General features: G+C 43.2%; 2 protein-coding genes across 9 annotated transcripts in view; both read right to left on the reverse strand.

Annotated features, from left to right (window-relative positions):
- ctbp1 (C-terminal binding protein 1) overlaps nt 1-6,166 on the reverse strand; it is a 15,840-nt gene extending 9,674 nt beyond the window's left edge. Inside the window, exons 1-3 of one of the 8 annotated variants that reach the window (XM_054596976.1) lie at nt 5,953-6,166; nt 3,263-3,311; nt 2,839-2,982 (exon numbers count right to left, since the gene is read on the reverse strand). In XM_054596976.1, coding sequence (XP_054452951.1) covers nt 2,839-2,899 — 61 coding nt within the window. In that variant the 5' untranslated portion in view covers nt 2,900-2,982; nt 3,263-3,311; nt 5,953-6,166. The other 7 variants (XM_054596977.1, XM_054596980.1, XM_054596974.1 and 4 more) reach the window with 7 other exon arrangements.
- A 384-nt stretch (nt 6,167-6,550) lies between these two features.
- LOC129089678 (protein FAM53C-like) lies at nt 6,551-12,421 on the reverse strand. The gene is made up of 5 exons (XM_054596983.1): nt 12,372-12,421; nt 10,455-10,707; nt 10,285-10,342; nt 9,366-10,198; nt 6,551-7,953 (listed from the first exon to the last, which is right to left on the reverse strand). Exons 2-5 carry the CDS (start codon nt 10,536-10,538, stop codon nt 7,693-7,695), a joined length of 1,236 nt encoding a protein of 411 aa, XP_054452958.1. The 5' UTR covers nt 10,539-10,707; nt 12,372-12,421; the 3' UTR covers nt 6,551-7,692.
- Between the last annotated feature and the right edge of the window lie 224 nt (nt 12,422-12,645).

The following is a 12,645-nucleotide window of genomic DNA, read 5'->3' on the forward strand; positions in this document are numbered from 1 at the left end:
TTCCATTCAGATCCTTACACCCCTCATAAAGGGAAAGTTACATTTTGGATAATGACGCAGAAGTCTGGGAACCTGACCTGCCACTGTATGAGAAGTGCACACGCAGAGGGGAGGGGGCTGGAACGAGAAGGGGAGAGGTGATGGAGTGTGGCGGCTGGGGGAGGGGTGGAGAAAACCGCGGGGTCTCCGAGAGGAAGAGGTGGGGGTTCACGAGGGGGTCTGAGTCATGACCTAAATTCTCCTGTCTGCTAGAGTCCCCATTTCTATTTATCTGGTTCTGCCCTTTCTTCAGACATATACAGATACACAAACACACCTTACGGTGGTACAGTTGCACATTTTACCCACGTGCACCATGGCCACTTATCATTATGCCAACAAAGGAAAGGTTGCATGTCAAAAACAAATCAATGCCATAAATAAACACCAAATATATGCCAATGCATTGGGAATAAAAGTGGGGGAATTTATATTTATATCTGCAAATGCTCTTTACACCTCTCTCTCCCTGCAGTTCTTGGCTTGGACTGGCCCACCACATGCACCAGTACACACTATCTTGCCCCTGGTGTGTGACAGGTGTGTGTGTGTCCCAGGGTGGGGGAGTGTATCTGGCTGGAACGTTTACTTGGACAGAGGGCAGGAGGTAATGGTGAGACCGCAGAGGAGGGAAGGGAGCTGGTAGCCGAGGGTGGAAAACAAATATTTGTGAACACTTCCTCTGACGTCTAAGCATTTCCCAATACATGCATTAAAAGCACACAAAAAAAGAAAGAAAAACATATAGCCTGGTCCAGTTATAGTTATGTGTGATTCACAATTATTGCAGATGGCTCAAGAATGCTAACAGGCCTACTGCTACACGCTGAACACACAAAGAGACGCTAACTACATAGAAAAACCCAAAGGGATCCATCACAAAGACCCCTCTGAAAAAGTAGTTGTGGAAATATACAAGTAGGCCTACACAAAGAGTAATTTGAGTATAGGACACTGGCATACCCGAGGCCTACTAAGCGCAAGCATGGCCACACACACAATACAATTCATTCAGTGATTCATTCATTCTCCCTCCCTCTCCCTTTCTTTCCCCTCACTCCCTCCTCCTCTTCTCTCTCCCTCTGGCCGCAGTTGGAGGAGTAAGAGGTGAGGGGGGGAGGGGCAGCAAACGATGATAATGCAGCAAGCAGCGGTACTCCACCCAGACGCAGCTATACACACACACACACACACACACACACACACACACACACACACTCGGGTATTCAGTTCCTTCTTGACGGCTGCGACAAAACCGATACGAGCTGAACATAAAAGGGAAACTGCACACGCATAGCTGCTCCACACCGAAACCATAGATCTCTACCCCCACACGTCACAAATTTCAAAAACACATGCCAAAATAGAAAACACATGAGCACCAGGCCTAACCTTGCATTATGAAGTCTGTGAGCCTGTCTTCCTCTCTCTCTCTCTCTCCCCTTGCTCTCCCTCTATCGCTCTTTTTTTCTCCCTCTCTCTCTGTCAGCCTGCTCTTGGCTGGCTGGATCCCAGCTGTCATCCACGCCCAGCCCCTCCCCCACGCTCAGCCTCCAATTGGAAATCAGCTCCTTTGAAGGCCAGCCAACCAGCACTAACCTCATTAGCATAGCCGGGGCTGAGGCCGAGGGCAGTTTGGGCTGTTGTCGTTTTTTAAAGAGACAGCTGGACCGTTTCCCTGTAGTTGCGGCCACGACCCTTCACCTTGTCCTCTCCCTCTCACCCGTCTCCAGAGACTCACCCAGACTGTTCCCTCCATTTTAGCACACCATTATGTCTGATCTGCACCATCTACTCTCCACCTTACAACAGCTCAGAATACTATCTCTTCTACAAATCTGCACTGTACCATCCATGACTGTGTAGCATAAACATAAAGTTGAATTATGTTCTGTTATCTTCAATATGAAATACAGTGTAACAATTCCACCTGGACTTTCCTTGTATACCAATTTAATAAAATAAATTGACAAACAGCGACCTGCTCCACCATCAAATGTACGGAGCTCCTATGTGGACATGGCTGGGAAAAAAAGGCAATACTTTGTGTTCTCCCAAGAAATAGTTTTAGTAAAAGAGTACTACCAGTTTACCCCAGGAAGAAGAAGAAGACAGAGAAAAGATGAAATTGTCTCTTAGCTGGGAGAGCGGGGCAGAGGTACTGCAGTGTGCTCTAGCTAGCAAATGTTATGTCTCATTGGTCGTCAAACTGACCCAGAAAGTACATTGACCTAAATATTATTATCTTCTAGCCCAAATGAAAAACGTACATCTTCCGCCCCCATCATTCCCTTCTATCGATCCGGACAAACGCACTGAGAGGTAGTAAGAAATACAATAATGGTCGGCATTCAACCAGTCAGTTTACAATACTACAGGCAAACCAACAGCCTTATATCCCCGTAAAGCAAGAGAAATAACTACATTAACACCAGAGTGTTTCTAGAGCGGCAGGATAATATACTTAAAGGAATCATTATATAGCACAATTATACAAAACATTTAGGAACGGTCAGCATTGGGTTTCAAAAAAATTAAAAATGTCAACGTTTTCTTGATAAATAGGAAAAATCACTCTGGTCTGCCTTCATAGTAAACACAGTTGCAGGTTGCAAGTAGAAATGTTGTGTTTTACCACCTTGCATATTTGAAATCATCATCATTCTTCATAAACACAAAGGCTCAACTAACTGACTACAGGGGTCTTCATAGTTGAACTAATATGTATATTAAAATAACAAAATATACCTCAAACATGCAAGTTCTTACTTTTCCTTTGTATACGAGTATAAATCTCACCCTCACAAATGCGGTCAAGTCTCTGCCGCTTGACTTGTTTGTGTTTGTCCATCAGAGCCATAGACCGCGCAGTCTGAACCTGGGACAGAGAAGAACAGATCCAAGTCCTATGGAGGCCTTTTAATGTCGTCCACTTAGTTTCACCTGCACACAAATACAAAAAAAAAAACATAGTAAAAAATATATCATAATTCACTTGTTTCCTTTCCACGTGATCAGAAGAAATAGTAATCAAAACTGTAAAACAAGAAGGCAGAATAGCCCAAGTACATTGAATTTTGTTTGTTAAAAACTAGCAGTAACTACATTTTCCAGGTAGGATGTGTAGCTATTAAAACATGGACATAAGACCTATAAACTTGAAGAACATTATAAATTGACATTATAAATTGATTACAGTGGCAGACTGGAGACAGTCACTCACCTGGAGAACAGTGTCCGTTGTGCCGGTCTGATTGACAACTTAGTTTACACTGTGAACATGAAAAGGCACATTGATTTAGGGTTAAGTCAATTACATTACAATACAGTCATTTAGCAGACGCTTTTATCCAAAGCGACTTACAATAAGTGTATTCAACATAGGTATTCTAGAGAACTACTAGTCACCAGAAGTCATAAGTGCATCTCCTTTCTTAAACAAGCGTCTAAGAGCATAAACCAGAGCAAAAGTACAGTGCAGAAACAAACTAATACGAATACAATACGTGCAACAAACTAATACGAACACAATAAGTGCAACCGACTAATACAATAAGTGCAACCGACTAATACGAATATAATAAGTGCAACCGACTAATACAATAAGTGCAACCGACTAATACGAATATAATAAGTGCAACCAACTAATACGAACACAATAAGTGCAACCGACTAATACGAATATAATAAGTGCAACCGACTAATACAATAAGTGCAACCGACTAATACGAACACAATAAGTGCAACAAACTAATACGAATGCAATAAGTGCAACAAACTAATACGAATACAATAAGTGCAACCAACTAATACGAACACAATAAGTGCAACAAACTAATACGAATACAATAAGTGCAACAAACTAATACGAATATAATAAGTGCAACAAACTAATACGAACACAATAAGTGCAACAATCTAATACGAATATAATAAGTGCAACAAACAAACTAACACGAACACAATAAGTGCAACAAACTAATACGAATATAATAAGTGCAACCAACTAATACGAACACAATAAGTGCAACCAACTAATACGAACACAATAAGTGCAACCAACTAACACGAATACAATAAGGGCAACAGACTAACACGAACACAATAAGTGCAACAGACTAACACGAACACAATAAGTGCAACAAACTAATACGAATACAATAAGGGCAACAAACTAATACGAATACAGTAAGTGCAACAAACTAATACGAATATAATAAGTGCAACAAACTAATACGAATATAATAAGTGCAACAAACAAACTAATACGAATATAATAAGTGCAACAAACTAATACGAATATAATAAGTGCAACCAACTAATACGAACACAATAAGTGCAACCAACTAATAGGAGTGCAATAAGTGCAACAAACTAATACGAATACAATAAGTGCAACAAACAAACTAACACGAACACAATAAGGGCAACAAACTAATACGAATATAATAAGTGCAACCAACTAATACGAACACAATAAGGGCAACAGACTAACACGAACACAATAAGCGCAACAGACTAACACGAACACAATAAGTGCAACAAACTAACACGAACACAATAAGTGCAACAAACTAATACGAATACAATAAGGGCAACAAACTAATACGAACACAATAAGTGCAACAAACTAATACGAATACAATAAGGGCAACAAACTAATACGAATACAATAAGGGCAACAAACTAATACGAACACAATAAGTGCAACAAACTAATACGAATACAATAAATGCAACAAACAAACTAATACGAACATAATAAGTGCAACAAACTAATACGAATACAATAAGTGAAGAAACAGACTAACATGAACACAGTCAGTGCTCAGAGGAAGGCTCGGGGTTGTGCTTTCTTCAAGGCCACAGTATCTCTACAGGTGTCTTGTTAGGACATGAAGTTAAGACAATATCTCCATGTTGCAGGTTTCAAACAGAGAATCAATCAAATGAAGCTGTGTGAGGTGAACCCCTTTGTTAAGAGTTAACAGTGAGTTAAAGGTCACCAGTGACTCTACGTTCTCATCAGACCACATTGTGCTCCATGTCACCTGCTCATCACGGTCTACAACTTTACGGCCAATGTTCTGTGCGTTGCCACAACAACACCCCTCTCTCACGGTAACCACAGTAACCCCACCGCCTGGTTAACGGCCACAGAGCGGTGCGGGCCCGCGTGCACATCCGATAACTGAACGTCAACGGTCACCACGTAGCCTCGTTAGCACTGGAGTTACCGTTAGCCCGCTAATGCTGCTAGCTAGCCCGCTTCTGGCACCGAGTGGAGGCACAGACACGCCACCCGGGTAGCACGCGTTGTGCCGTCCACCAGAGTCACGTGGCCGCTCTGAGGCAGTACCGAGCGACCCGCGCTCCGGGCTAATGCGAACTAAACACATAGCACGGGAGCTAACGCTAGCTTAGCCGCTGTGAGCTAACGCTAGCTAGCATCACCCCCCCAACACACACACACACACACACACACTCACACACACACATGTTTGGACGTTTAGTGTGAACTACAATGACCTGAACACGTGGTGTTATTAGACTTATAAGCGTGCCAAAGTATAAACAAAAACAAAAACAAAACAAAAACCATAGCTACATGTTTCAGGCGTTTTGCAGCTTTTGCTAACGTGCGCTAGCCCCCAGAGCCGTTAGCTCGCGTGCCTGCTTGAGTGTGGGAGCCGCGCGCACGGAGGAGGAGGAGGGAGAGAGGAGAGGGGGGGGGAGAGAGAGGGGGAGCGTTCGGTCCGGTTTGTTATCAGCGCGTGAGGCGCTACAATGTACTCTGACCCACGAGAGAGGAACAGAGCTGTGAGCAGAGGACCCGAGCACGTGACTGGGCTCGAGGAGAAGTACTTCGTAGAGCCGGTGACGGAACCCTGCAGAACAAACGTTGTGTATTTACCCCGGGTCAACTCTTCCAGGAGGCGGTGTGCGTGCGTCGGCGGCGTTCCCTCTCTCCCGATCGCCATGAAATTAGACAAAAGAGGAAGTGGCCTGTCGGTGGGGGGGTCAGACCGTCTGTGGGAAAAAAAGCACCGGTGGACTGCAAGGAGCGCCCTCACCGTCCACGGCGGAACGGCGTTCTCCATCCAGCCCACATGTGCAAAACTTTCCACTGCAACACGCCTGACTTCTGTTAGCAAACTTAAAAATAACATTTTTTTTCTTTTTTTTATATTTACTTGTTCTTCATGTGCTGATTCATGTTTTTAGAAATACATCCATGTGTTTGTTTTTAAGATAAGTGTTGTTTACACAAAGTTGAAGCAAGGTTTAAGTAGTTTTTGTGAGAGTTTTTTGTTTCCCCCTAAACACAAAATTGAGTAAGTAAAGTCAGAATGGACTTAAAGTATTTCTATGCAATGTGTTATACTAAGACCAGCCGCTAGGTGTCACGGTAATGGTCTCAACTATTACCCCCCCTGGACTGGAAGCATATACACATTATTTGTGAATGGAAGACAATACACTTTTTGAAGAAAAAAAAATATCATTCTCTATTAAATTTTATTTGTACATAAATTGTGCAACAGTAGTATTTCCATCTGAAAACACATGAAAAATCATTCCTGAAAGGCCACCAAATCATCTGCATCAGCATCACCTTTGTCATACACTCAGAATTGGCTAAATGTGTTTTCGCCCTCCGACCACTGTACAGCACGTTACATTGTGCCCTATAGAGTCCAGCTGCAGCATCGATTCCGCTATTCAATCGACTGTTATAGTGCATGTGCCACCTGTTCAAAAATATCTGAATCAGCGTAAATGGAGATTGCAAGAATGTCTGGCTGTTAAAAGAAGACCAGAGCACCAAGAACTCTGTTTTAAGCTTAAGGCATGGTCAGTGTCAGTATCAGCAGTATTATTAATATTGACGAGGTCGGTTTATGTTCAAGCAATTGAGAAAAACTCCCAAAAAGAAAATACATGAACTAAAAGGGAGAGCTGTTCTTTAACTACTACAGACATTTTCCATTTAATGTAATTACTCCCAAAAGAAAAACATTACAATGGGTGTGATTGATTTAAGGAACAGCAGTGAAATCCTGGAATGTATCCCAAATAACAGGAGAGCTTTAATATATAGATCAGTTTTCTTATATTGTTTGGGCTTCTCAAATTCTATGCCAGTATCTGATGGCGCATTGAGGAATCTTTACCTCCATTATATGAATCTATTGACTTTGAATGTGTATTCAAATCACTTATGAGGAAATATTAAGCACATTCTGATTACTCCAGTATACATAGTTCTTTGATATGATGAGTTGTAGTAAGAAAAATCAAGATGCATTCCAATAGTTAACATAAATTAAGACTTTTGTCATTATAAAATATTAGCCAAAATTCTGTGCGCAAGAAAACTAGCTTATTTGCTCATGCACATTTCCCCATGGAGTGTTGTATACGCAGGCACTGTGACATTTTTGTGAAATGTTGAATAATGAACAAAGTGTTACAATCATAACATCGTAATTTGATTAGCTTCTAATTGCTTGATTCTTGTTTATGAAATCTGAACATATGCCTTAGGAGGGCAGCAAGTTCCCAAGGACTCTGCCAGAAGAGTTGACAAAGCCTAAAGGTGTGCTTAACATAGTTATGAATGCAGTTATCGCACTCTAGCGTCAAGGAGTGGTCAGTTCTCTTCTATGAGGTGCAAGTCCAGTTCTGTGCAGTCTCTTTCAAAAGCAATCTTTGGCCCTCCATCTATTACAGTTCTTTTCCTTATATCTTCTTCCTCCTCCTCCTCTTCTTCTTCTTCACTTTCGCTTAGTGGCCCAATGCTGGCTCGTCCCAGGAACTCTGCAGGGGAGAAGGCTGAGCGCTGCTCTGCCTGGGAAGACACTGGAACAATGCAGCCACCTGTACCACACATTAGGCTCTCGTGATTACCAATCTACACAGGAGAAGAGGAAGAGTCATGATCAACATGTTATGTCACAATTTTAGCATTGAACATGTGGCAAAACACGTGTGGCCCAGTCTTATTCTTAATGAAGCAGAGTTATCTGCTTCATACATCTCCAGGATCCACACCCAAAAGGTAATAAAATAAACATGGTGCAGTGATTACATCACTGGCAATGCATGGACGGTAGTGCCCGTTTGTTTGGTAATGTATGGATAAACTGATTGAGTTAATGGTCTTGGCTGACGTGTGTGACATTACTGAAACAGCATTGACTCTAGAAACTACAGACTCTTAAGTTATGTAATTTATATAAGAAGATTTTAGTCCAATTAGAATATGAAACAGAATTACCCGTTTGACATTCATAGATCAGAATGTGTAGGCAAGTACCAGGGGTGTCAGCAAGACATTTACTTCAACTTTCTAGCTACCTGAATTTTATTTTGTACTGGGTCGTTATTTTGGTGACCTAATAATAGTGGGAAATAAGTTAGAAATGAACTTTAGGGACATATTACCCTAAAATCAAAATTACATATTTTTCCTCTTAACTGTAGTACCATTAATCAATCTAGCTTCTTTTTTTGGTGAGTTGGAGTGCAAAATCTGCTACAGAGATTCTGAAGATGTCTGCCTTCCCTTGAAAACAATGGAACTAAGTAAGTTCAACACACAAAAAAAATACTTTTGAAAAACTCAACAGCAACATTTATTTCCAGAAATCATGAACCTAAGAAAATCCATAGACCTTTTCGTAATTAGTTTCATGTGGGAGCAATTTTCTTCACACCAAACTACAACTGTAATAATGCGCAGAAGAAAGTGTGCATGTACTCATGGACAAGAGGCTCATAACTTATCTTGCACCGTCACAAGCAAGAGCCTCTCGGCCATGAGTATGCACACTTTCTTTTTAATTTTGGGGTTAACTGTCCCTTTAAAAAAGGTCCCCAAATGGTCAGAAAATGTCTGAATTTAAGGATTTTGCCTTGAGAGCCATTTTGAACATCTTCAAGAAAAATGTGGCAAGTTAGTTTTGATTTACTTGGTAGTTGCTACCAAGAAAACCGGTGACACAAGTGCTTAAGACACTTGTTTTGTCTTAACCAAAAACACAGCCCAGAACCCAATCCTGGGTGCACTGATGTGACCGAGACAGGTTTCAAACATATCTGGGGTCCTACGTCTTCACTATTCATACCAATATGTACTCCAGACTTAAATGAAGAGAACTGACCATCTACGGGCCGAGTTGCCTGGGTATTCTGCCAGGGGCCTACTATTGCCCTCCAAGATCCAGAGGACAGTGAACGCAGGCCCTCTGATTACATACGGTTACAATCAATGCGAGTACATTGACAGAAACTACCACCAGCCCATTGAGCTTTCTTGCTCACCTGTGTCATCTTGCTGAAGTCGAGGCCTGGCCTGGAGCAGGGCAGAACATCTGGGTCATGGCGCCTCTTCAAGCGAGGTTTGCGCATGTCGCAGGGCTGAGAGTGGCATCGCGGTAGAGCTGGGTGCAGGTCGCGCCTAGAGGAGGATGGTGTGCTGCAGGCTGAAGTGGGAGATGAGGACAGGGCTGGGTGTTCCATGCCAGAGCAGCTATATGTCAAAGCAGAAGCAGGGGAGGGCTGGGGGGGCAGGAACACCAAGGAAGCATCCTGAATGTGCACAGGGGAGAGGGAGAAGCGGCGCTGCAGGACTGAGTGGGAAACCAGGGGGGCTGGTGAGGAGGAGCAAGAGGAAGGAGTAGCAAAGGAGGCCGAACAGACTCCTTTCAGTTTGTCAAAAGGCTCCCATGAAAAGCTCCATGGTAGTGGTGAGTCAGAGGACAGTGCTAAGCTAAAGAAGGTAGGGCTAGAAGATGAGTGTAGGGAGGAAGAGGTGAAGGAGGAACTTGGACCACAAAGTGGCAAAGAGCTGGCTCCAGAGCTGGAACTAGATGCTCCTCCACTTTGGCAGCCACGTTTGACAGGGGTCCAAACCTTGGATGCACTAGGATGCCAGGTGGAGCGACACCGAGACAAGTCCTCTGGAACAGAGAGGGACCGGCAGTGGCGTTTTGGAGGAGGTGGTGGTGGTGAGCTTTGGAAAACCTGGTTTGTAAAAGAAACTTCTGTTCTCTGGAGAGTTTCTCCAGAGCGGGAAGGACACCATGGGGAGTCTAGTCCACAGGATTCACCCAGAGGGTTGGCTTTGGATAATGGATGTGTAGCTGAGCTGGATTCTGAAATTGCCAAAAGACAGACATGAGACGAGGCAGATTTCCCCACCGGAAGGTTGCAAGCACTGCACTAAAGTCAATGAACGCACCTTGTGATGATCTAGCACTCCATGAGACCGTGGGACTGGAACCAACTGCAGGTAATGACTGGGACAGAAATATATGAAAACTCAATACAAAACTAGAACACATCAAACTAAGTGGTCCAAGGGAAAAAATGCCCTTTAGAAATAAGGACAAGATTTAGTATTCAACTTACCACATTCACATTGAATGAGAAAGCCTTGTAATAAGGCTCTTCCAAACTCTGCTTACGGAGCTGCTCTGTGATAAGTGTCACCATATTTGTAGCTACAATCCAGCGATAGACATGGAGATGAGGAGGAGATTGACTGAGGGCAGTGGAAGTCGTATTAGTCAGAATCCTGGTGTGGTTTGTGGTGTCCCCTCCACACCTCAACCAGCCAGACTGACCAGCTTTACTCACTATGCCACAGTCATGTTTAAGCCACCTAGAGAGACGGGTGAAAATGAATTCTCATTAAACAATGTCAATGATTAACTGAAACTGAAAAAGCACGTAATTGAAATAACTTAAATTGACTGATTGAACAGTAGCTCATAAATGGCTAGGCAGATCCATCAGTCCTTGGATAAGAGTGAAAAATCTGCTAATGGGGGACTCCCCTCCAACATGTTATACATGTAGTGGAGAAAAGCCTAAGGAAAGAAGAGCAGAATGTGTTCCAAGTACTGACCACATTACTATAAAAGACCCAGGCAAAGAACTACATGCTGCCTCATTCAAACATGAAAGGCAGAAGTTCATGTTCACAAAGGCAGAGAGGGAACACATGGGCACGAGGAGAACAAAGAAACACTTCACATTCCATCATGCACAGTGAACTGGGCAATTTCTTACTGGTACTACAAACATAGACTAGTAAAAATCCAATGCATGTCCAAATTGAAAACCTTTTGGGGGAACGCCATCACAATCATAGTCAGTAGGGTCCAACAAAATGTCAAAACTTGGAGTTGTGAAGTGAATGAAAAGGGAGAGATGTAAAGGGGAAAAGATGGGGGAAGTGTGTGAAAAATGAATGGGGATAGGGGTTGGAAGCATGCCATAGGGTCTTATCAAGAGGGACAAAAGAACAGTGACCTGGTCTGAAGGGCTTCTATAACCAAGGAAAAGCCAAAATGACACAATCACCTGCATGCCCGTTCCTATGATATTTACTTTGCATGCAAATAGTTAGCTTTTAAGATCTAAAGGTTACTCAATGCACAAACATATCTGAAGATTAACCCATACTGGCCCATCCCAGCAAACCTTTGCACAGCCCAAAAACACATCTCGAACTACAACAGCAAGACAATTTGTGAACTCTAGCCACAGCATTAAAAAAAGGGCTTTTACACTGCAGTTCAGCAGCCACAAATCTAGAGCACATTTACTGCTGACATCCAAACCAGACAAGAAAAACACCCACATTGAAACATGATGTTGATCAACTTGAAATGATGCTTCTCTGATCTGAACTGAAACGCCTGATGACACTTAAAGAGTCCTCCCTGAAGATACTTTCTAGCACTTGTCAGATGTGGCCTCCAGGGCCTTCCTCCTTGTGGCCAACATGGTGCTACATAGCTAGCCTAGGTCCACATGCCAGAAGACATGCTGCCTGGCTAAACCTCTGCAGCCCCACAGATGTAAAACAGGGCTGTCAACCAGCAGCTGATGTGCAACTTTTACACAACTTCACCACCTGGTCTAACGTGACAAACCCCCACGTTTCTGTGGATAAAGTGTGTGGTCCTCTTAAGGCCACCACAGCCCATGCACCCTGTCTGTACTGACGGGCAAACAGCAGGTCAGTGTGAGGCAGTGACGTTACAGTGAGCTTGCTCCGCAGCAGCACGATGCAGCCCTCCGTTGTTGTTAGCTAGCTTAGCTTAGCTAGGAGAACCAGCGTCCTGACATGTTGTCAGTCCGGTCAAAGGCGTGTCACTGTGCCCCGTCGTAGCCGTGATTCGTTAGACTAACACGTGAAATTGTCCGTGGCTGCATTGCCGGCCGGGCCGGTCACGTCGCCGCTCCACCAGTGGTAGCATTAGCTTGTTACGCAGCCGGGCTGAGCGCTAGCATGCTACCGCTGTCCTGATGTATTACCTGCATTCAGCGGTTCCTTAGCAACCGAGGCTGAACACTGAGCCCCGCACTGAGCGCAGATTAGCGGAGTATTTATAGACTTTGGACCATACCATTACAGGGGGGGTTTGAAAACTGCCTTCAAAAGTCCAATATGATAAAGAAAAAAAAATACGTTTATAACTCATACTTTTGCAAAGAAATACCTTAATAATAATAATAATATGTTGTATTAATATATATATTAATAATCATAGCGACGTGTGTTGAAGTTATTGAGGAAGCCTCTGCCCCC

This window comes from Anoplopoma fimbria, chromosome 4 (genome assembly GCF_027596085.1).
Source record: "Anoplopoma fimbria isolate UVic2021 breed Golden Eagle Sablefish chromosome 4, Afim_UVic_2022, whole genome shotgun sequence".
NCBI classification, from domain to species: Eukaryota; Metazoa; Chordata; class Actinopteri; order Perciformes; family Anoplopomatidae; genus Anoplopoma; species Anoplopoma fimbria.

Excerpts from the sequence above, each read along its gene's own strand:
- LOC129089678 (XM_054596983.1), bottom strand. The coding sequence starts at position 10,538 with ATGGTGACACTTATCACAGAGCAGCTCCGTAAGCAGAGTTTGGAAGAG. Across the intron at positions 10,343-10,454 it reads TCTCATTCAATGTGAATGTG|TCATTACCTGCAGTTGGTTC; the intron begins GTAAGTTGAATA and ends TTTCTGTCCCAG. Across the intron at positions 10,199-10,284 it reads GAGTGCTAGATCATCACAAG|AATCCAGCTCAGCTACACAT; the intron begins GTGCGTTCATTG and ends TGGCAATTTCAG.